At 36.3% G+C, this 24,507-nt stretch overlaps 1 protein-coding gene across 3 annotated transcripts in view; it reads right to left on the bottom strand.

The window, feature by feature from the left end:
- Positions 1-413: 413 nt before the first annotated feature.
- NETO2 (neuropilin and tolloid like 2) overlaps positions 414-24,507 on the bottom strand; it is a 30,747-nt gene continuing 6,653 nt past the window's right edge. Inside the window, exons 2-9 of one of the 3 annotated variants that reach the window (XM_057402197.1) lie at positions 18,691-18,747; positions 17,039-17,179; positions 14,927-15,175; positions 13,289-13,333; positions 13,075-13,202; positions 9,380-9,608; positions 5,565-5,678; positions 414-2,441 (exon numbers count right to left, since the gene is read on the bottom strand). In XM_057402197.1, the coding sequence (XP_057258180.1) occupies positions 1,861-2,441; positions 5,565-5,678; positions 9,380-9,608; positions 13,075-13,202; positions 13,289-13,333; positions 14,927-15,175; positions 17,039-17,179; positions 18,691-18,747 (1,544 nt within the window). In that variant the 3' untranslated portion in view covers positions 414-1,860. The remainder of the gene's footprint in view (positions 2,442-5,564; positions 5,679-9,379; positions 9,609-13,074; positions 13,203-13,288; positions 13,334-14,926; positions 15,176-17,038; positions 17,180-18,690; positions 18,748-24,507) is intronic. The other 2 variants (XM_057402198.1, XM_057402199.1) reach the window with 2 other exon arrangements.

The following is a 24,507-nucleotide window of genomic DNA, read 5'->3' as shown; positions in this document are numbered from 1 at the left end:
CATCTGCATGAAGTGCATCTAAAAATAATGCCCATTTTCATTCTCTCAAATTGACATACACTCTGGGACCAGCACAAAAACTGACACCAGGATACAGCCTTATGGGTCTGATATTTGAGCTTCAAATTAAATTTTTCTAGACATCTGACTGGGTTAATTTTTAAATTGGGAAGAGTTGGAGGTACGCAATTTCCCTCAATCCTCTTTTTTTTTCTTTTTTCCCCCTTTCATTTCTTGCATTATAAGCATTTGCAAATACATTTAAAAAAATCATTCTTATGGAAATCTGTGAATACAGCTGTTGTTAATTTTTTATTTTAAAGGAAAGATTTTTCAGTTACTAGTGTTATATATTAAAGTTTTGGTGTTTTTTTTTTTTTTTTTTTTTTTTTTTTTTTGTACAATAGCACAGCAAGCATTATGGTTTTACATACATTTGTAAATAAAGGATATGCACAGTACATGCTGGTTGGTCACCTTCAGTGAAAGGTTTCCTGAAAACGAAATACCAGAATAAACCTAAACAAGCCAGGGACTAAAGTGTAGGCTAATGTAGAAGTCATATTAAGTATTCTTGGCAAACTGCAATGTACACAGCAGGCACTGCATGTTACTTTGAGCTGCAAACAGGGACACTGAAACAAGCCTGCTGTACAGCTGTTAGATTTTGTTTCAATAGATAGTCTGTACAGTATCAAACTGTATAAAAAGTTTAAAAACACAATGAGAATTATTTTATTTTTAAAAGTTTTTTATATTGTAAAAATTCTAAAATTAGGTCTAAACCACTATTAAAAAAGGTATGAAATGTGCAATTTTGCAAGTGGAATCAAGGTGTGTAACAAATGATCCAAGGGTAAATTAAGAGTTGCTTTGTGATTTCTCTATCTCCAGTATCTTCATGTACCTGGTAGTCACACAGACCTCAGAGTAGTTCTCTTCAGGCAAGTAGGACATGAGCTAAAAGTATTACCACTGATTTCAGTAGGGAAGATTTGCTGCAATATGGAGGAAAAAGCTATTTAAGGAACAAATGTACAGTACAGCCTATTTATGACAGTACTTGGAAAAGGCAGGAACAAAATTGTTTTCTAACTACAGAGCTGTGAAATCAGTGAGCCATATGGATCTGTAATACATGGCAGAATATTTTAAAATCCAAAACCTTCTTGAAAAAATACTGCTGTGAAAGTCTGCATCTAGACTAACATGAGTACTTAACTTGCGTTTAAACCACAAGCTGCAAAATTACATATGTTCAAATATATTAAAATTCATGTGACTCAGTATTTTAAAAGGCAGTAATCCTTTCCACCTACTTCTCACAAAGCAGAGTGAGGAACTAACAATTAAAGGCAATATAAATAGCAGGCAAGATGAAACATGGCTGTAACACTATTCTTGATTCTTAACTGGCACTTAACACTACTTTCAATTTGACAAATACAGTAAGACACCTATGTTGACATACGTGTGGTGCACTTTTATTTATGTAACTGAGGTATTAAAATTGTCTTGAAAAGCAGACGCCTAAAGAAGAGAAAATTAGATAAGGAAGAGAATAGTAATCATTTTTTTCAGTCTTCAGTGATTAGTAACTGCTGGGTTTTTTCTTCCAATATCCTTTATTTATAATTTCCATGCAAAGTCTGTCTTACTCCTCCACTAGATAAGTATCTTGGGAAGACAGGGGGAAATCCACCATTTCTCAGAAAGAATTACTTATGCAGACTTATTTAAAATGAAATATAATAAGCTAAAAGCATGTGTATCTCACACGCTGCATATAATACACTTTTAATATATACTGTCATTGTACACAAGCATCTTGTAGACACTGACACCACCTTCACTAGGAAATCAAAAATCAATAGATAATGAACCTTGTGCTGCATCTTCTCTTCCTCGAACATAAATTTCACATGGAATCTCCTCCATCACCCTGTCTTCTATGACTTGCTCAGGGCAGTCATGCGCTTGTTTGAAAGTGTAACTACTTTTCTTGAATGTGCTGTTAAATGTTTTCATTGGCTGAGGCTGCACAAAGTCATTGCGGAAGGGAAGCTCCACGGAGCTGAGGTTTGTCCTGCTTTGTTTTGTATTAGAGGCCTGGGAGCCACAGTGATGGTCGTGAATGCATCTGGAAGCTGTTGAAGGGCGTCTCATTTTCTGGTAGTTTTCAAGTTCCTCTGATAAATCTGCCAGATCTGCTGAAATGTCTTTGTCCCGTAGTGAAAACAGTTCATAATGTGGAGGATCAAATACTTCCTGGAAGCCAGTTTTATTGAATGCAGTCTTGCAAGCCATAACCTTTTTGCGAGGCTGCTTTACTTGTACTAGAATTGAAATGATGAGAAGTACTAAAACTATTCCTGATGTGATGCCAATGATTGTTCCATGAGTTCTGGTAATTTGTTCAAACAATCCAGTTCTTTTCTTTTCTGCAAAGAAAAAATGAGGATCATGATATTATGATTTTTCACATTTTTGATCATGCATTAAGACAAAGCAAGCTGCACTGTGATTGCCATATAAGTGCTGTATTAATGGAATGACTTACTGGCATTGGAGGCTAAATCTGTGTGTCAATGAGATTTATCATCCTTGTTCAGCAAGTCTAATTATCTGTCTGTAGTAGTGGCCCCTACACAGTATTTCAGTGGCGGGTGGAACTCTGTGGCCAGTGTAGACTGACTCAGCTGGGATGTGGCTTCAAGCCTGAAACTCTATCCATCAGCTCATATTCCAAAATGTACAAGTAGGCTTAAATTAACAGCTACAGATGATGTTTATCTTACCATGTTTTACTCCTCCTGGTAACATTCCCATTGAAGTCAGTAGAAGGAAACCTAGATTTAAAATGTTTTTTTTTTTTTCTGTAAAAGGGAAATCTATTATCATAATAATGATATGAAGGTGACTGTACTATTTGCTTTTATGTCTCTTGGAAACTGAATGACTGTCTATTATGGAATTCGGTTATATCTTTTTCAATACAAGGAGCTTTAGCATAGATGTATTCCAGTTTTAACAGTCCACTAATCAAGTCAAATGCACAAAAAAAAAAAAAAAGATGGGCTGGGGAGAACAGGCACAGACAAACTAACCTAAATCATATGGTACTTCATATGAAACACACAACATGGCAGCATCAGAACAAGATGGTTTTCATACTAAAAATTTGTATTTGAAGATTAAATTTTTCCAGTTGGATTTCAGTTCTGTAAATGTACTTGTCTGGCAGTGTTCAAGTCCAGGTTGGACAGGCCTTGAGCAACCAGGTCCAGTGGAAAGTGCCCTGCAGCCCCCCACTGCAGGGGATAGGAAGTAGATGAGCTTTAAGGTCCCTTCCAACCCAAACCAATCTGTGATTCTATGATTGTCCTAGCGGACTTTATAGAATTCTATACTGAGACTCTGCAACATCCTCTTCTGGGGGAGGAAAGCATTTAAGACTATGTAGAAGAAAATACAGTAGCCTAAATGTTGCACACTATGGTCAGATACCTGGCTCCTGGTATGCACCTAAGTACTCTGCACACAGTGCTTGGAGAGTCTGTACCACCCTATACTGTTTGAAACAATCCGTATACTAAACAGACTCCCAAGGAGTTGGCTAGTAAGAAATTATGTGTGAAATACAGTTCTACTTCAGAGCATTGACTGTCTACTCTGAGTTACACTTGTATCTTTAACACGAAGGAGGATATGTCCCTTCTCCTGCTGTCATGGTTTAAACATGCCTAGCTTAGATCTCAGTGTTACCGTACACTGTGGGAGGTATGAATGCACTAAGGCAGTTTTCTCATCTGTGTCTAAGTTTCTTAATTCTCTGGTGAAAAAGTTGTCATGCAAAAGGCAATGTCTTCTTCAGCCTGTTTAAATAAATAACACACAACTGACTTTCCTATCAATTTTTGTGCTACTTGGCTTAGTTCACAATATGCTCAGGTTTTGTTAGCTATCAGTACGGACTACATGAGAACTCTGGGTGCTGCCAGAAATTTTACACAACTGTGAGAAGTTTCTTTTTAAGGCTAGATATTGCTTATTCGGTTACAGCAGCCTCTCTTCAGTCTGCCTACACTGGCAATACAGCTCCAGTCTTCAGCTGTCTCTTCATTATTTGCTGTGCAAGTATTACAGCAGAATTTAGACTGTATTCAGCACAAAGCATGGTAGGTTATTCAGCACCATATACAGTAATTTGCAAATACTGCGAAAGACATTTTCTTCATGCTGTGACACGGTTTTAATGGAATTCATTTTTTAAATACTGCAGTATGTGAGTGAAGTATGGATTCCAGGCAAGATTCTAGAAAATGGTTGGTAAAGATAGGAAAGAGATCTGGAAATTGCACTTTAGAGGGAATAATGAATATTAACAAAGCTAAGCATTGTTTGGAGGAGCTCACTTTTACATTGAAAACTTGGGAGTTATGGATCAGCTTTGTTAACTGGAAAGCTTCCAGAATATACATTGCATTTGAGTATTTATTAGCGATGTGTATTTATTTGTTTGCCCCAAATGAAATTTCAAAGTAAGGTTTTTAAGACATATTTACTAAATATTTAAGCAGGATTCGTGCGTTGAAAAGCCATCTGATTTCAAGATTTTCTGTAAAGAAGGTTTTGACCCTTCCTTCAGGGTCGATTTCTCTTTGAAATGGAGTTAGTATTTAAATGTTTCTGGAGTTATGTGTGCAGACCTATTTATGCCATTCTTTGTCAAAAAAAATCCCCAAACCAGCAAACAACCCTGTTCACATGTGCTCTTTTCTTGCTTTCTTTTACCAAGAGAAACTGTTGACCTTAAATTTATTTTGTTTCAACTCTGAAAATTCAGTGATTGTTGCAGCACAGATGAACATATTTGCAGTTTAGCAGAATAGGTTTCCTCATGAGAATTTCTCCTACAAAACCTGATACTGAGACACATTTTTCCTGTAGCTGTGATGATTTAAACAATACTCCTGTGCCCCGTATTCTAAAAGCAGTGATTTACATCTGTCCGTTTTCCATAAAAGATCACTCCTGCTTCCTAACCAATTCTTCCTACCCGTTCTCACACCATATGCAGCAGCTGCATTTACTCTGAGATATCCTGTGATTAACAATTTAAAACAAGTGTTTTAAAATTGTTTTTCTCTTTGAAGACTGTTGCTTGAGACAGGGTTTTTATGCTTGAAGGCTTGTCTGTCTTTTTCAAGCTCTGTATTTTTTTCTCTAAAAGATATTACCTGTCCCTACAATCTTGGCTTCATTTAAAGTTCAGAAATGGATAGGTTGCAACATGGCAAATACTAAATTCGATTTCCTATCAAGCCAACATCCTTTTAAAATAAGATACTTTATGCTGAAGATGAAGTAATATAAAGCAGCAGGATCAATATTCAAGATGCCTGCACGTCTCCTGAGTTTAAACAAAACATTTGGAACAACTTTCTGAGATTAGTAGAATAGCTGTCTTCAGCATATTTCCAGGAAAAAGTGATTTCATGACTTTCCTGAAGGACAAACTGACCAGCCTAGCTGACAAAGACTATACTTTGGATAATATTCACCTCTGCAGTGATTTTCGTCCCAAGGGTATGCACAGTTCTGAATGCCATTGCACACTAAAGAATTATTGATGCACATGTTGCTATGGCAGAAGTAAGTGTTGCCTGAGCAGGGAGCTGCAGAAGAGAAGAGAAAGAAAACATCAGGAATTTTCAGTAATCAATGCACAGCAATAGAACTAGTAAATTCCTGTGGTGTTTTGTTGGGTATTTTTGTTGTTGTGGGTTTTTTGTTTGTTTGGTTTTTTTAAACATGCATACTCATTTTTAATCCCTTTTTTAACACTTTTCTTGCAAATCACTAACTATTGGATGATCTACTCCTGTCATATGATTTCTGGCAAGGGCATTATCAATGCTACAAAAAAAATTCTTGCTCAAAATGAGTAGCAGATAGTCACATATCACAGATAATGGAAGAAGGCTTTAATACTTGCCTTTAAAATAATACTTTAATACTTTGCTTTAAAATACTTGCCTTTAAATACTTAAAAATCGTATGTTCATCCCCAGTTATGTATTTATTCAGTCTGCTGTGCATCTGCTATGCAGATGTTGTGAAGCAGTTCATGAACATATGCATTTTAGAGCCCATTAATATCTTAAGGCAAATCAGATTTCAGCTTGTGGAGGACTGTTTCAGTAATTGCACGAGATTTCAATAACTGGAGGCATCTAAGTCTTTCTTGCTTGTGAATCAAAGCTCCTAGATCCTCCTGTTAGAGCTAATGCAGGGATTGTGAGAGTACAGTTTACCTTTTTATCTATTTCTCTATATATAGTTAGAAATTTGTAGAAATAAATTAACTAGAAAGTTGCCCTAAAGATTTTATGTTTCTGTGAACATTTGGTATAGCTCCTTTACATAAAAAAAAATAATTAAAAAATAGTAATAATTCTTTTCAGCATGTTACTTAATATGTGTGGGGAATTCTTTATGAATTGTGGGCACTATTCAAAATATTGATTTTCTCTTTGTCTTTGTAATGTGGTATTTTTTATTATATAAATGTCTATTATGAGTGAAGTCAGTTGTACATTAAAGATATATGGTAGATAGATATTCTTTCTGATTTCATAGGAAGAATTTACTCTTGAGCAGTCTGGATTCTCTGAAAAACAATACAAAACCCAAAGAGTGCATCAGAGGAGGGTGACTAATCCTGAATAAAGCACTTCTCACTCCTTCTGTGAGGCTTCAGAGCCTCAGTGACAGAAAAAGGAGTAGGTAGGTTCTCCTGAATTTGGAAAGAAAGGTTGCACAGGTTTTACTTTGTAAAGGATAAATAGGCTCATCATTTAAACAGAATAGCTTAAAAAGGCTATGTATGCAATAGGCCATAACGCCTACTGAAGTATTCCTGACTGACATAAAGGTGGATCTGTGAAATTTGTGTCCAGAGTGGTTGTCATGGATCCATGTGTATCTGCTGGTGTTCCAGTATAGATCTGTATCAAGTTGTAGTTCTTTTGGAGGCAGAGGAAAAATTATGATGTATGACACATTTCCTTTGTTTCATATATTTGGATGATGCATTCTGTTGCTGCTTCTCCATATGCCAGCACAGTCTCTATTTTACATTTCTGTGTAGTCTCCTTGACATTTTTGGGTATAGCTTTTTTCACAAGTTCATAAAGATAGGAGAAACAGACTTGATTTTCCTTTTGTTTATCTGGGGATTACTAAATCTACAAGTCACAAGGGCTGACTGGTTCCATTCCAGAGCTTCAAGGACGTAGCTGAGCTCATAACAGCTGCCTAAGACTGATGCAGTGTTCACAGTGTTCTTTGTATCTAGCATTATTCATGTACTGAATTGAACCACAAATCAAATACATGGATTTTTAACATTTCTATTAGCTGAATTAGTCAAATCTGCAAACAGCACTAGGTGTGTGTTAGGTGACTGTCATGCACAATTAGTTCATTTATGTAAGTCATTTAAGAAATATTGTTTTTCATGGTTAGCTTCATATAATTACAAATCATTAGTAAAGTAGAAAAGAAAAATAGCTTACTGACCTGAAAATAAGCAAAGATTCACTTTTTTTTTCTCAGTTAGAAAAATTGCTTATCACTAGATAATTTAAAAATACATGAAACATTTTTCGGACACATACCTTTCAATTACCCTATCCAATAAAGATGGTATCTCAAGTTAGAACATAAATAAAAAAAAAACCACACACCTTTTCAGGTTTTCTTCTCCCAGTGACATTTGAGTTGCATTAAAATTGTACATTGGCAAAGTTATCTAGCTTTAGGAGTAGTTAATGTTTCAACCTCTTGCACTCAAAAAAAAAAACCAACCAAACCCACAAAAAGAACCCCCAAAACTTCAACAGAAGAAAAACCCAACCCCACTCCAGCATTTGTGATATAAACGGATAATTTCCCTGGCAAAATTCATAGCATTTTCTAGATTGAAAACTGGATTAACTTGCACTACCACTAATATCAATAATTATATGGACAGAAATGCTACTGGAAAAGCAGTTCTCAAATTTGCAAGTTATGAATTGCAGTAAGCACCAGTTTTTAGCACAATATCCTTTATTAAATTGCCTCTTGTAGCTTAAATAATAGACTAGTTTGAGCCATGAAATTGTTTATTACTCCATCTAGGCAACACAAGCAATTAGCTATTTCTCTTAAGTCTCTAAAGTCTAACTTTTAGCTTGTGTTAAAATTTTACTGTTTTATGGAACAGAATATAAAATGCACTTGTTACCTATAACCTAAACTTTTTTGCAAGGTGGTGACCAGCGTCCCTTTCAGGACAAGCCACAGACATGTTAGTTTTGTCAAAAAAGGTATTTCTTTGAGAGCAGATCTGTACTACTTATTCTTCAAGCAGAGCCTTTTGAAAACCTTTGGCATAAGCATAGGTCTGATTTCCTGAAATGGCAGATAAGTTTTATTCAGCTCTCTCCATGCATTACAGATCTGCTCTGCAGTTCTGAACTTATTCTGCTTTAGTCCTGAAGATGCCACTTATTTTCAGGTTCTGCAATATGGATGATGTTGTCCTTTGTAAACATGAGAGGCAATATATTCCAGGCAGATCAGAGAGAAAGCACTTTAAAGATCTCACAAAAAGCACACTTTTAAGAAACATATTCATTTACAATGGGAATAAAGACAATCTATCTCCACCCCAGGCTGTCAGATCCAAACAGAAATCCAGTTTGCATTTACAGCTCTGCTTTTAATATAACCTTTTTAAATAGTTTGAATTTAACTGCTTATTCATGGTTGTGCAACACAACTGGACTTTGCTAAGGGAGCACATGTGGGATTGCTCCAAGTCAGGTGCAGCTGAGAAGGAGGTAGCAGCTTAGGTGTAGCTGGAGTGCATGTACTTCCAGATCTGAAACTGGAGGTAATTCCAGACACTGTGGGGTTACATGTGTTCCCTAGCCTTCTAAACATCCTGTGTGGGCTTGAGAAAAGCCTATTGTGGCAGCTGGCAGGGAACTGGAAGATGAGGGCTAGTGGGACAGCACACTTAAGTCACACTGCTGTCTTTTTAAAGTAAGTCTGTGCTCATTTGTATAACTCTTTGTGAGAAAGACATAGTCTAAGGCTTTATTATTACTGACTTGAAATGAAAAATAAACCTTCTAAGAGTGAAGGAAAGCCTTTCTTCAGAAACCATGCTTTTAACTATAATAAAGCAAGTATTTAATTTAGATGCCAGTACATGAAGGAAAAGGAAACAATCTTTTCATGTGTTCCTGTTGCATAATATATAGCTGATGCTTTTCCTGAAATTCCTGAAGTACTAGGGAGAACAGACACTTTAAAATCTACTTACGATCCACAAATGAAGTGAATAGCATTCTGAATCTGCTTAGCCTACTGCCTTCGTCTGCCCACATCCGCACCACACCTGTCCCAGTCTGCAGCATGACATCATTTGCTACAGTACTGCAGAATTTTGCCTTCAGGTTTTCAATAGAACTACTTCCATCATACACAGCAACAAAGTTTCTTTTGCATTCATTTGAATGCTCCATTTGATAGTCGAGAAATCGCATATAAATCTGTTAGAAAAGAAAAATTAATGTCTCTGGTAAAAGTAATACAGAAAAGACAGTCTTAGCAAATCTTGGAGATGTTGTGTCCCCCTAAACACGTGTAACTCCCAATGCACAGCACTTTTAAGCTTACATTTTCACCTTAAATGTAAATGTGGAGTATTACTTGAAGTTTAAGCGTCTGTTTTGCTTCAACCCTCCCCAAAACAATGTTTACTTAATAATTTACTCTGATAATATTTCTAGTCCCCTTGGGGGGAAAAAAAAGGTAAAAACCAACACACTTGCTGAAGAAAGCCCTAAAGAGCTCTGTTACATGCGCAGCCGATTACTTTAGAAGAGATATGAGAAACACATAAATTTGCTGAAATAATTTTAATGGTATTTTGACTGTTCTCCTTTCTTCTTTTTTAACTCCTAACAACAATGTTAAAATATGAGGGAAGGAGTTTAGTCAGAAAGGCTCTGAAGAAAAATCACGGAAATTAAAATTTGTTGCTTCAGAATGAAAGCTAATTACTGAACCATAGCACTGTTATGGAAGACACAAGCCATGAAGTCAGGAGTCATTTGAATAAAAATGGAAGCAGAAGAAAAGTAAAGGCTGTCTATCTAGGATGTGCTAGTAAGCTAAACCACTCTCAATTCCTCTAAAAGCAGGAATCTAATTCAAGAGAGGGCAGTGTATGTGTTAGAACATATGCAGCAAGGAAACTGGAAGACCAACGTGGCACTTGGAAAATAAACAATTTATTTTGCTGGAGCAAGAAACTTATGCAAGATTGTAATTCAGCTAGAATTACATGAAAAATCACAGGCTTTTTTAATCTCTGGAATGGTTGTGTTTGGATTCTCAAAATGCTAGGGGAAGTTAAATGAGCCGTGTAACTCTGTCACCTAGACATGCTGCAAAGGTCATCCTTAAACTTCAAAAATTCCTCAGATAGCCATTATTTTGACAGAGAAGAAATATATCCAGGTGAAAGCAGAGGTCTCCTGCTCTGTGGGAGAAGAGATACTTCTCCGCTTCAGCATGCTTCTCAGATAAGGCGTGGACCAGATGTATTTTGAGTGAGTACAGCCTACAACTACCTCTCAGGCTGTTATTACAGGCTCTAAGGACCTTTTGGGCAGTATGCTTTTTCATGCATCTGCCTAATGACAAAAATCTCCAGCTCTTGTTTCGCTTGTGAAGCAGGGAAGGCAACAGTAGATTGATGGCTTGGCTTCGCGTGCAAAGATTTGGGAAGGGCGATTAATACTATGCTTACAACTTTCATATTACCTATTTTTCCTGCCCTTTTGCTGTATCTCCCTTACAACCTCAGCTACAGCCAAAGTCTTTTGAAACAGAATTGTAAAGAATTCACTAACACAAAACCAACGAACTTTGTGTGGCGAAATAAAAAAATATTCCCCCCCAAAAAACACACTTAACAAGCTGTATTGAAAACATGGTAAAATAGTGAGCACAGGAAAAGGCAATACTTGCACATCCTGACTTCTCCTTTCCAGTGTTTTCCAGAGGCAGGTTGCCAGCTCTGTCTCCCCTTGCACTCTATTAACAGGTGCAGCTTGTGTCATATTATCTCATGCTTCATCTCACTATTGTGTTATTTTTCAGTATACATTTTTTCTTCAGTTTTTTTTTTTTTTACTCCTGCTGTCCTTGTTCTCACCTGCATTGAGAACCTGTCTTCCACTGAGGTCTTATCTCACAAACATAGGTGTGAACTGTTAAGTGCTAGCATATGAGCTGAGAGATGGTATTTTCATTTAATGATTGACTTCATGTATCTGGTGTGAAATTACAAGGGAAGTTAAAAATAAACTAGGACACTTTTAGTAGAACTATTCTCTGTATGTGTAAACATCTGTTACACAGATTTCAAAAGTCCTTTCATTGCTGCAGTTGTGTCAGTTTTAAAAATTTATTTTCATTACAAAATCAAATTGAGGAAATTAAAAATGTCTATGTTTATTTTACTCAAGAGAGTGCATCATATCAGATCAAATGGATCTTATCATCATAATTCTGCCAGAATTGAAGCTTAAGAAGCTACTCTCAGAATACTAAGAGTTATTTTTCTGTAATGTTTTAGGTCTGTAATTTAGGATGCTGATCTAATCGCAGGACTGACCAAACTATAACTCTGCCTTCTGGCAACATTCAATAATTTATTAAAATACTTAGGCATAAGACCTGGTGCACTCAAGTGGCAATGTAGGGTGAAAATGATTTTATTATTGTTTCTGGAAGAACTGCTACTATTGATTAGACTAGCGTAGGGCTCCTGGGAGTTGAGTCACTTCCTCAAAGGCTCAAATATATTAATAAAGTTTTAGTTTCTTTCGTGTCTTGTCCTCTTACTACCATCTTTTAGGTTACTGGTTTTGAACTTTTAATTTGGAAGTTGGTTAACAGGACTGGTTAGTTAACCATTAGGGGTACATAAGAAGGCATAGAGTAGGTTTGTCATCTTGGCAGCTACTGCTTCAAAATATTTTTTAATTTTTATGTACATACAAGCAGAGATACGTGCTTTAATACACATACAGGAGCAAAATGAAAAATGTGTATACTATATGGAGAAAACAGTATGTATTCTTCAGTGCAACTCCTAAGTTATATTAACCATTCTATGTCTCTGAAACACATAGCTATTGTTTTTTGTTGCACAGGTTATATTTGGAATTATGAATAGAATTTTATCCTTCTCCCTAACAATAAAGCTCAAGTTGTTTTTAATGAGCATGATAGTGGTGCTTTTCCTAAGCAGTCTCTAGTTCTGTAGGCACAATCACAAACACAAGGCACCCAGGTAATGTATGCTGACTTTTGGCTTGAAAAGCTACTATGCCCCTTTAGGGCTTGGGCAGAAAAGCTCTAGCAAATTTTATTGTGTCATTTTAAGAGGGTGTGATCCTATAGCTAAGTCAGAAAAGAACGAGTGACAATTCATCAGCTGCTTCCAGCTAGAGCTTTTCATTTTAGCTAAAGCTACTGCTGAAAGTGAGGTTTAAGGTGCTGGATTGTGAATTACACTTGGGAGTAGCAGGTTCGTGTTCTTCTAACTTTGAATAAAACCAAATTTTCCAATAGAAATGCTTGAGGCAAAATTTTTAAATGTAGCATCAAGATTTAAGGAAATTTATCAAAGCTGATAGCTAGCATCTTTGCCTGCCATATTCCAACAAAACCAGAGTACAAGTCAAACGCCCTTGGAAATTGTTGCTTGAACAGTGTCTCGTTATTTTGTATTTTAAGTTTCAAATAATAGGAAGACAAGACTGTGGACTTGTTCTATAAATTTAATTTCAGGAGCAATCCTCTATCTGGATTTCCTAAGGTACTGATAAGTAATTTGTTTCACTGAAAGTGAAACATTATGCAAATCACAGCTAGTGACTATTACCTGTTACTAATGACTTGGAAACTCATTATATGTTGAATGATATGAATGAAGCCCACCTTAGCATTTGGAGTAGCTTTAATTGTCCATATGCAGTCAACTGCTTGTCCCGGTTTTGTTTTTCCTTCCTGTTCTACTTGACTAGAACGTACTATTCCATCAGCTCCTGAGAGCTCAAACTGGCAGTCTAGGGAGAAGATATACTTTGCAGTCAAATACAGAATATTAATTTAAAATTCAATGTATAAAGAAATTGCTACTGTAATACTAGACCTGGGATGGGATTTAAAATACCTCCTAGGTAAGTGAAGTCAGGATCTGTAAAAGAAAGAAGTCATGAATCATATGGGCTATACGTGCTTGAGAATCACTTCAAGTTTTAGTATAAGCTAAAGATTACGTCTATTACTATATCACAATAAAAATTGTTTACTGAATTGATTGCAGGGTACAGATTTTTTTTTTTTTTTGAGAACATTATTCCACAAAGATTGACCTGATCTGAATAAGGTAATGCTATACTGACAGCACAGATTTCCAGCATAACAGAAAAATCACTATTCGGTACATTGTTCCTACGTTACATTCTGAACTTTTCACTGAAAATTTTAACTTTTTTTTGAACTGGGGGGGGGGGGGGGGTGGGGTGATATGTATGTGCATGTCCCCTTCCATTTTTACAATCCCAAAATATTTTACCACATTCCATGCAGATGTAGAGAAAAGAAAAGGAAAAAAATAATAAATTGGGCCTTCAGTTGCTACAATCTATTGCAAAAATAATATACAGTATATTTTAAGTTCCAGCCTGGAACTAGGCTAAGTTAGTTTTGACAGTGATGCTAATGAAATGGCTTTGGAAATGAACTTAACAAAATGCTTAAGTACTGACCCTATGAAAACATTTTAGTGTGTTACTCTCAGTGGACTCTCAGTGGTCTTCTTAATCTGAAGTGTTTCCAAGTCTAAATCCCTAGTAAAGTACACAGTTCTATGAGCAGTAAGACATAATCACGTACAGTGTTTTCATGTGCTGTGGGAGTAAAGACCAGTTGAGTAAAGGTGACATTAAAAAGTTATGTCTGTGTATACATTTATAGTAGTAGTAAAGCTGACATTTGTATACTGTCTTTTGTCCCATAGGACAATAAAATGCTGATAACTACACATGTAGGATTTATGAAGTACAGCAGTCAAGCATTGCACAAGGACACCAGGTCAAATTTTCCCATAAAAAGAATGTCCTGCCAGTTTTAAGTGGCCCCATAGAGCAGATGTACTTTTGTTTTAATAAAGACACTCAGCATATTATCTTCTCCTCCATACCCTGTAAACTACACAGTACTGTAAGCAAAGAACAAGTCTGTTGTCTGAGCCTGTGGGTTGAGAGAATCTAGTTATACTGGGAGCTGATGCTTGGACTGTGTAGGTATTTCCTCTGGCTTTTCAGAATGGAGATTTAAAATGCTTTGCATATGGCTGGAAGTGCTACTGTAGATGTGCTTCAGGTGTTTTTGTCATAGTATCTTATATTCTTCGATCATAGGTTGTTGGAAACGTCAGCTATTTGTCTACATAAATGCTCTTTCCATTACTAACACTGGTGAAGTACTGGTACAAGTTAGAGTAGTAGCAAAGAAGGAAGTTGGTAAAGCCTTCAGCACAAACAAGACCAACTGACTTCTTCTCTAGCAAACTGTAGACCTGCAATTTCCTTCAGTCAATTTTCAAAAGTGGTTTTAGTTCAGTATGCTGTAGGATTAGCAAGATTGAGTCTGTAACTACTGCATTGTCACTTTGCCTTCATAAGCACTTAGGAGGAAATACACAACTCTAGACTGCCAGCATAAACACATCACAGAATTCCATGGGAGGGGACAGTCATTAAATCAGAATGTTAGGCACCTTTACCTGGTATAAATGAGTACTTTGCTTGAAATCCCTTTCCTTCCAGCTCCTCATCAGAAGTAAACTTGATCCACATAAATCTCCCTGTTGATCTAATTAGTGTCGGACTTTTCAGACCACAGTAACGATTAATGAGAGGGGAGAAACCGAAGGGTCCATCTCGAACCTCCAGATGATCAAAGCGACATTCAAATGAAGGTTCTATGTAATAAGGTTCATCAAAGGTCAACTCAATTCTCTGTCGTGGAGCAGCTAGACATAAAAAATCAAGCAAAAGATTAAATGAAGATCTACATAAAAAACAAATGAAGACATGAAATAATGGACAGGCCTCCAGCTACAAAACCTCAGATATGCTTTAATAATAATAAAAAAAATTACTGTGTCAGAGATCTTTTTTAAAGGAATTATTTTTGCTTGCTGATCTTTATTGTTGAAAATTCAGAAATAAGATACATTGAATTCAGTACATGTAACAGATACTAACATATATGCAAAAGTATTCAGACAGGGTTTAATATTAAATATAAATTAAAATCAGCATTCTGTGAAAGCAAAGTACATTAAAAAAGGACAAAACATTGAGGGATACAGAAAAGAATGGAAAAGAAATAAATATGAAGAACTACTTACTGGTACATTTCCAAACCATTAAACCTAAATCTGGAGATACTTTGGCAGGAGATATCTTTTATTAGAATATTCAGAGAAGTGTAAATGCTTCATATACATTATTAATATGCAGGTAACTACTAAGTCTGAACCAGTGGCAGTCTAGCATCAGGACTTGGATCCCTCAGTCCTGGGGAGATGCAGCTATGGCTACCTTGTGACCAGATTTTCACATCTGTAGTTCAGAACTGTGACTTTATATTGTATGAATGACTTAAGTGTTTCTTGTTCTTGTCATCTATTAAACTACATGAACTTTCAGATGCTAACTGGTTACCTGGAATGACAGCATTAAAGAACCACATGCTGTGTGGCTTCTGAATGCAAAAAACGATTTACTTGTATGTCTGCAAAACTTTGTTTAGACCTTATACATGAGTTAAAAACATTTGTAGCTGCACATACTGGCATAGGTCTACAGGAATATTTTAGCTAGAAATTGTGGAAGACCTTGGTCTCACTCAAGTAACCATGTTTCTGTATAAGGACTGTGAAGCTTTATGCCTCATGGAAACTGCCTCGCATCAGGGAGATCCAGCAGTCAATCTGATACGTGCCGATGCTGAAGCTGGACACATCTGCCCCCCATGCTTTCACCGGCAGGAAAGATGCAGAACTTCAGATGTGCATGCATAGAAGCAAAAAACTGAGGGTCTGTCAACCACTACTATACTGTACATATAAAACCTCACTGAAACATGTTACTTGAAATATTTCAATTAATTGCTATGAATCTGATCATTAAGCCAGCTAATGTTTTTAGCTAACTTCAGTGGGTTTTGGATGTATTCTAGTAAGAGGAAAAAATAATTAGTGTGTCCCAAGTCTTGCAGCCTTTACCCAAGATATTCCATTGGAATGTGGTTTTATTCTAGTTAATTAATTTTTTCTTTGTCCTCATCACATTATTTCAGTAGTGACTTCCACAGTGCTAACAAATCTCCGTATTTTTAGTACAGCTCCACGGCAGTCAGATGTGTTGTTTTCATTAATAAAGGACAGTATAAAGATTTTCTTCTTGTGGGATACACTTTGAATAATAGGATAAGGTCTCGTAAATGCTGGAGACAGTCTTCATGCATTTTTTGCTTTTTATTATCTGCAATATTGGAAGTGATAAGATAACAAGCTACAGTTTTAATTTCAGTAGTTCTGTGTCTTCATACATTACAGTAGATCTGACGCTGCTTTTTCTGGCTGTGAGGGTATGTATTATTCTATACAGCTAATTCCTGAATGACTGCATTTTCTATTAATCTGTTGTTATTAGTTCAGAGAGCAAATTCAGTTTCTTGTTTAACCAAATGACTGAAGAATTGATTATTTTACCAATATGGCTATATGGTACTTGACAGTATAGTAAGATGACACAGTTTTAACAGTTCAAGATTATCCAATGAACAGTAAGATTACAACACAACAAAAGAGAAAGACAGCATGTACCTTCTAAGATATAGATGCACTCTTGATTTGGTGGGTACACATTAGGGTAGTTTGGTGAAGCAAAATGTCCTCCATTACTTGTCCTTACCCAGTTGTCACACTGAGTGGGAGGAATACGATTCATGCCAATATTTTGCCCACCTTAAGTGGAAAAAAAAAAAATGATCAAATAAATTTCTCCTGCAAACATGCAAGTTTGATTTTGCAAAAAAGTAAAACACCGATATAACCCATATCCTATGAAAGAAGAAAGTAATTTACTTTAGTTGAAATGCCTCTTCTATGCTGCTTGCTAATTTCTAGAAAGGAAAATCTTATGTTTAATTTAGTGATGTGGTATACCTTAGAGAGATCAGAGTTTCAGAATATCAAATATGTTGAGTAATCCTTGGGAAGGGAAGAGAGGGGGTAAATTTATTATTTATTTATTTTTTTTACCCAAGCCAGTTTAGACTTTTTGATGTTCTTCTTTCTAAGTCAAACAGAGTGGCTGCCAATACACCAGCATTATTTTACGGCTTATGCCTTCTCTATTCCTACACAAATAATATAATCAAAAATACTTGTTAGCTTTTACTATTTTTGCCCTGATTCCAGATTATACTGAAATATGTGGCCCTTAGGCTAAACATTTATTTACAGTATTTTTTTTAAATACAAAATGCTTAAACCAGAACAAATTATGATTTGTAGAATACATTAAATGCAACAATGGTAGCTAATGAAATTACTTGCAATAGCTAAGTTGCACTGGTAGCTAAGGGTCTCATTTAAGATGAAAGCTCTTCTGGATGTACAAGGAAATATTGTCCTTGACTGAGATTATGCAGTTTACTAAGCCCCTGCACCATGCTGGACCCTTTGCAGGAGCTTTGTTAGATCAGATTTTCTTATCCAAAGAGAAAGGAGTTGGGAATAGTATGATCTCTGACATTCTTCCCAAGTACCTTTGGCCCTTGCCTTTTTATCAGCAGAACTGGAGCAAAACACAGGATATGTGGTTTCTGCTAGATTTTTCCTAAATCTTACAGGGTGCTCTCATAATGTTATTTATATTTAAATGGCTTAAATTTGCACAGCTTTGAGAGGGAGTCCATGCTGATACAGATCTTGGCTGCCTCCAGTAAATTATATCACCTTTCACTGGTATCTTGGCAGCTTTTGGATTTATGGGGGTGAAAACTTAGTCTTTCCCTCAGAAATTCTTCAAGGAAATTCTGTAGGTGTCAGTTCTAGGAATTCTTCTCTCCTAAGAGTGGGTTAATCCCACATGTAAGAAAATAAGTTCTGCGAAACCGATGCCTTCCCCACTCAGCAAGCTTCAAAAATGGTTGTGGGTGGACTATTTGAAAAGCTTGTCAGATACAGAAAACATGCATTTCCGTGGTGCTTTTTTTACCACTTCTAAGGTCTAAATCCATAGAATTTAAACTGGGTAAGTGAACTTCCAAATTCTTTGTGACTGGATGGCTTTGTTCAATTGGAAAAAAAAGTAGTAAATAGAGGGAAAATTGAAAATACTGGAATTCATATTGGTAATTCAAGAGGTATTAATATCTGAACACAAATACTTTCTTTCAGTTATATTGCTTACTTAAAAATGAGAAAACCATTACATTTTTTGAAAGAAAATCATCAAACCAAAATTGTACCTTGTGTCTTCTGTGCAACGGCAATCCCTTCCACAACAAAGATTGTTACTAGTAACACTGATGAGAGAAATTGGACAGGAAAAACATCAGTAATTCATCAAAATTATAGACCATTTTCTGCAGTCCTGATTCATGCAAATCCTATAAATTACTAACCACAACAACTCGGAACATATAAAAATACATAATGTGCTTTCTTAAAATTTCAGCTTTAGGAAACTAGTGCAGTCTAAGTGCAGTGTCAGTTTTTCCAGGTTCCTTAAAAAAACATATATAAGAATAGTAAACTTTATTGTTTGAGGGAACTTAGAATCATAGAATATTTACGGTTGGAAAGTAACTTAAGATCATCTAGTTCCAATCCCCTGCCATGGGCAGGGGCACCTTGCACTAAACCATGTCACCCAAGCCTCCACCCAACCTGGCCTTGAACAATGTAGAAAGGTCCAAGCAAATTATTGAAAGCCAGTATGATTTCAGACCAGATACACTAGAGAGAGCACAAAAACTACTGATCATGTTTTCATTGCATCTGTGATGCTGCTCTTCATCCCCATGTCCCCCACTAAAGGCTTGAGAAGATCAGCTTGAGAAGATAAAAACAGCTGAGTATTTCACGAATATTTTCCAGATTATCTACTGATTTGCAAGCATTTTATAAAATTGTATGGTACCTATCTGTTATATAACTTCTATATCCTGAAAGAAGATGCTTTTCTGCTATATCGAACCATATTTATCCTAAACCTCCATTTGTGTAATATGTACAAATGACTTCTCCAGCTTCCAAGAAATTAATCAGGACTACAGGAGACACTTCATGGTCTTACCCCTACATGGACTTTAGGCGCACAACAGAATTGTGCTCATGAGACTGGTGGCTGAGATGCAGTCACAGTCACACAGAAATTCACTGCTTTCTGTGAATGATGTGGCAGTAGAAAACAATCAGACACAAGTTCTAACAAAGAGACTTACCCTGAGCAGTCACAACAGCTAGGACGTGGACACTGTTAGGGTGTACACTGCTGCAAGCACTCTGGTTTGATGGAGTGCTGCTAGTCTCAGGTGTTGACAGGCTAGTGTTTTCTAGATTTGAACTGACTAAATATTAGACCTGTTCAAGATTCTGTTATAGTCTTTCCTCTAACCCTTTTTCTTCCTTTCCTAAAAAGAAGCTGTCTAGGTGATTTTGTATTTGGCCTTCACCTTACGCTTATACTTCTCTTGCACCCAAGAAGCATCAGTCTGAACAGCATGTAGTGAAGATTCCATATTCCACTAATCATCAAGAGTTACAAAGCAAGTTTAATATCTAAATTTTTCGAAAATGCTTTGTGCCCTCAAATTATTAGGGATTTCCAGGAAGGGAAAAGAGAATGAAGTAGAGTATATTAATTATGCCAGTCTTCAAAACTTTCACTTGCTTCTGTCTTGAGTATCTCTACAATTCTGGACAGGTATTGGAGAACTTGAAAAATAGGGCAGCACACTGTTCTGCACAGTAGCTGGCTGAGGGGAGACAGGATACAAGTCATAAAATACCAATGGTCCTTGAGATGGTGAATAGAGAGCAAATACTCGTTGTCTCTTCCAGTACAGGAACTAGGGGTATTAGACAAACCTAAAATGAGATTTTTTTTTTTTTTTTTTAATGCTTATACTTCATAATACATCCTTGAGCTAGAAAATCCTGTTTCACAAACCCCTTAAGTCTTAAGTTGTTGGAACTCTGGGATACTATTTGGTAAAATATAATTTGCTCTACTTTTATACTCTTTCTGCTTTTCTATCTCTGTGAAGAAAGAGATCCAGACTAGATGGACCTTTGATTTGAGCTGGTGTGGCCTTTCCAGTGTTCTTAATCTACTTGCTAATACTAAGCCAGACAGGCACAGCCTTACCACTGCAGGGAAAAAAAAAAAAAAATCAGCAGAATTTTATTATCACATTCAAGAAGTCCATTTTAGTTTTGCGGTTTTCCCCTCTCATTTCTCAGGCATTTTACTGGCTCATGCTGAAATGGCATTTTCTCTATGATTTTCCCTGAGTTGCTGTTAGACTGAGTCCTTCAGAAAGTTCCAGAGTAAGCAGGAACTCACTGTGCGCTACAGTGACTTCAACTGAACACATCTAGATGCAATGTTGCATCTTGGCATAGATACATTATCTTGGGGAAAGAAATCAAAGTCTGCCCCTGAAAGTGTTCTAGCATGTGCGGTTTATTATGTTTGTTTCTGATGCCCTTTTTCCTCTCTCCCCATATTAAAACAGGCTGCACGTCATTGTACCACTTTCCTCCCTTGTACATTGAGTTCACAACCCTGAGTGCTCTAGAAGACCATACTGGTCTTGCAAACAAGTGATATGTTCCCAGAAGTTCATTTGATTTTCAGGGATGGATTACGAGGTAGTAGGTTAAGACTTAGGAGTATTTGCAATAATTCCACATTCCTAATGTACTGAAAAAGATACTCCCTGTCCCAATATAAAGTATGAATCATTAATTGCTGCTGGCACACCCTAGATTGAAAATTCATCCTTCAGAAGAAAGTATCTAGTACCCATTATTGGTCTTCAAGTTACAGATGTTCTCTTGTCTTTAAAGCACATAAAATAAACAAATATCACATCTTTATTAACATATGAATGACATTAGTTTTCAGATATTTTCATTTAGTATTTCTTCTATAGAAGACACTATTTCAAAATTATTTGCCGTTTAGTTTTGCAGCTTCTGTGGTTAAACTGCACTCAGAAGATCACAGTTTAAGTGCATAAATTTGTACTCCTGAGATCACTTGCCCCTAACAATCTTTACAGTGATTATAAAGTTGTCTATGTATTTTCTTTGCGTTTGTTTTGGGGGTTTTTGTTTTGTTTTGGTTTTTTTTTTGTTTGTTTGTTTTTTCCCCTTTTTCCCCTATACTGATTTTGGAGCAATACTTCAAAGTTGTTTTTCTTATTACTGAAGTAAATTCAGTTTCCACATGTAAATGCAGTAAATGTGAATGAAGCAAAGTAAATGCAGTTTCCTTTGCAAATCACGTGTCACTATGTTTTTAAAGAAAGATGCGCTGTGCCCACCCTCTGTTTTGCGAATATATATGCAATCTCTATATACTTGTGATGCTTCTAAAAATGTGAAATGGATTTTGTCTTTTTTTTTTCCTCAAAGCAAACAAACACAGAAATGTGAGTAAAATAAATATTTTACTGACTAGCAAAAGTAATGCAGATAATTCAAGTGAAAAATCTAGGGGTTTATTGGTTTGCTTTGTGTTTTTCTAGTAAAGCTATCTACATTGCTAACACTGTTACAGTATACCTTTTTTTGTTTTCTTTTTCCTCTTTAAAATATCAGAAAGCATCTATGTTTATTTCAGTGATTGTGTTCTCTTGTACAGATAGAGACAGTAAGAACAGATGTTCAGTTACACTAACCAGTGATTTCCCTTCTTAAAATTATGTGGATACAAGAACAAAAAAAGTCCTAAAAGGAATTGAGAAAATCTGACTGGCTTTCACCAAAGAAAGACTGCCATTTCTATAAATAGTCCAGAATATGTGTGTGTAAGTACAAAGGAATAATGCATATTTCCTGCTGAAAAGCATGGATATGCAGGTAATTATGGAAGATAAATGAGCTGAATATTTGCCTTACTGTCTTCCTTTTGTCATGTTATATGGATGAATGGATGTAGTAAGAATGAGCTGCTACCTCTCTGTTCGCTGCCCTTTTCAGCCTCTTAATTTTTAATCTCTTCCATCTCTTTCCTTTCCTTGGCAATTCCCATCCTTCCCATGCTCTCAACAACCCTTAAGGTGTATTCAAGGCAGGCAGCAAATGTTTAAAGGCCTTTCTTTGCTATTAGTTTTATCCCAGAGGATAATATGATAAAGAAAAGAGGTGTATCTGACTAATACTCTGTTTGTGTGCTGTCATTATCTCTGTGACATTGGTAGCAAAGGGGTGGAGAGAGGAATCATATGTGTTCTTCCCGAAAACACGGGACAGAAGCCTGAGGGTAGTATTGCCTTAAACATGCGTTTACACAAAACAGTATAGGATAACAGCCAGGGGGTTTCTGGCTGAGAAAACAAGGCCTATTAATGTTCAGGATGAACGGAAAAGAAAGAAGGGAAAAAAAAGTCAGGATGTTTTTAAACTGCTCCATTAACCCATTTTTGTGTGTGTTTTAAAAACAACAAAGCTATTGCTTGGTGTTCTATATCCATACCACTTCCTGGAAACATATTTTTGATTCTCAAAGACGAATTTGGATTATACAAGTCAGTAAGAAGGAAGGAAGATGTGTGAGAAGACCTAGATCATGTAGCATGGTACAGTGAAGAGCTAGTGCTGAACCACTGTCCTGGACCACTGTCCTGGTACTGTATGTGGGGACACAGACACAATTAGAACAGACATGAGATCCTGAACTACTTTCACAAAAAGTCTTGTAGCACTTTGAGAAGATGAAGAGTGATCTTGTTATTTCTGATGAACTTAACTTCAAACAGTTATAATGCTCTTTCATTTTTCCTCTTTAAAGTCAACTTCATATCACTGTGACATGACTGTTCTTCAGTGCGGATGAAAGGTAGACTTCAGATCCATGTTCCAATATTGTACAGGAAGCAGAAGTAGTATCTAAACTTGCACATGGCTTGCTAATGTGAGCAACAACATAAACAGTGCAGGGTTGCATGACTGCACTGAATATCAAAGGAACAGAAGGGTGGGTTCGATTGTTTAGTTCTTTTAATTGTTTCCTTCATTTTTAATGGAGGAGTGTATTGAGAGTTCTACTAGAGGACACTGAAATATGGGAGACTGACCTGATAAAGTCAGAGATATTTAGCTGGTAAATACAAGAGAGGTTAGTGTTTCCATACCTTATATTGAGTTTCTGCTTCATGGTATTGTATGTGCACTGTAGGAGAGGCTGTCATTAAGCCAACAGCAGCACAGTCACTGAGGCAGACAGAGACTGAGAGGGGCTTCTTTTATTCATGAATCTGGTATTTGCTACAGACTTTTATTCTGTGAATTATGGTGCATACTTTTGTCCTACCATTTAAAGCTCTGATAGTTTTTACCTGTGTGAACATTAACCAGAAATAAAGAAAAAGCAGTGACCTTCTGTCTGTGGTTTTGAAAGAACTGACTTCTCATTTTATTCGCTTCTTTGCCTGAAATATTTTAGATCACATAGCCTGCATACAACTATGTAAATTTTTAAGAATGAAGACAGTAACCATAAGCTGCAAATCTTGTTACTATTCTATTGTTGAAACAGGCTTATGGAATAATATAAAAGAATCCCCTGAACTAGGGTAATAAACTATGCGTTGTTTGCAGGAGTCAAGATTTCCTTCAGTAATATATGTTTTGAAGTATATATAGAGAGAATCAGAAATGAGTGATTCTTATTTCTCTTTAAATTAGAATAATATAGCTAGTTTTATAGTAAATGGGTACTCAACCCAAAATTGAAAAAAATCAGTGTGCTGCTATCAGTGTGCTGCTTAAGAAAAACAAGTGCTTTAGGCTGCAGATCTGACATATGCTTGTACTTCCTGGCAATGAATTCTTCACATTTCATGGGATACAGTACGGCTCTCAGCTCCCTGTGGTACGTCTTTCTTCTGCTTTTTCTGCATGCTTTCAGGATCTTTGGATGTAGAGAAAACAGACTAGATTTGCTGTGTAGCTCAGAGAAGTGTTTGTCTTCAGTGGTGACAATGGGGGACCTCTGCATGCAGGGCAAGCTGAATATCAAACTGGGGAGCATCATGCACAACTGAGAAATA

The sequence above is a fragment of the Pezoporus wallicus genome, unplaced genomic scaffold (genome assembly GCF_028554395.1).
Source record: "Pezoporus wallicus isolate ANWC-B61680 ecotype Strahan unplaced genomic scaffold, APGP_CSIRO_Pwel_v1 contig_2393, whole genome shotgun sequence".
NCBI classification, from domain to species: Eukaryota; Metazoa; Chordata; class Aves; order Psittaciformes; family Psittacidae; genus Pezoporus; species Pezoporus wallicus.
This window is presented reverse-complemented; position numbering and strand designations above follow the sequence as displayed.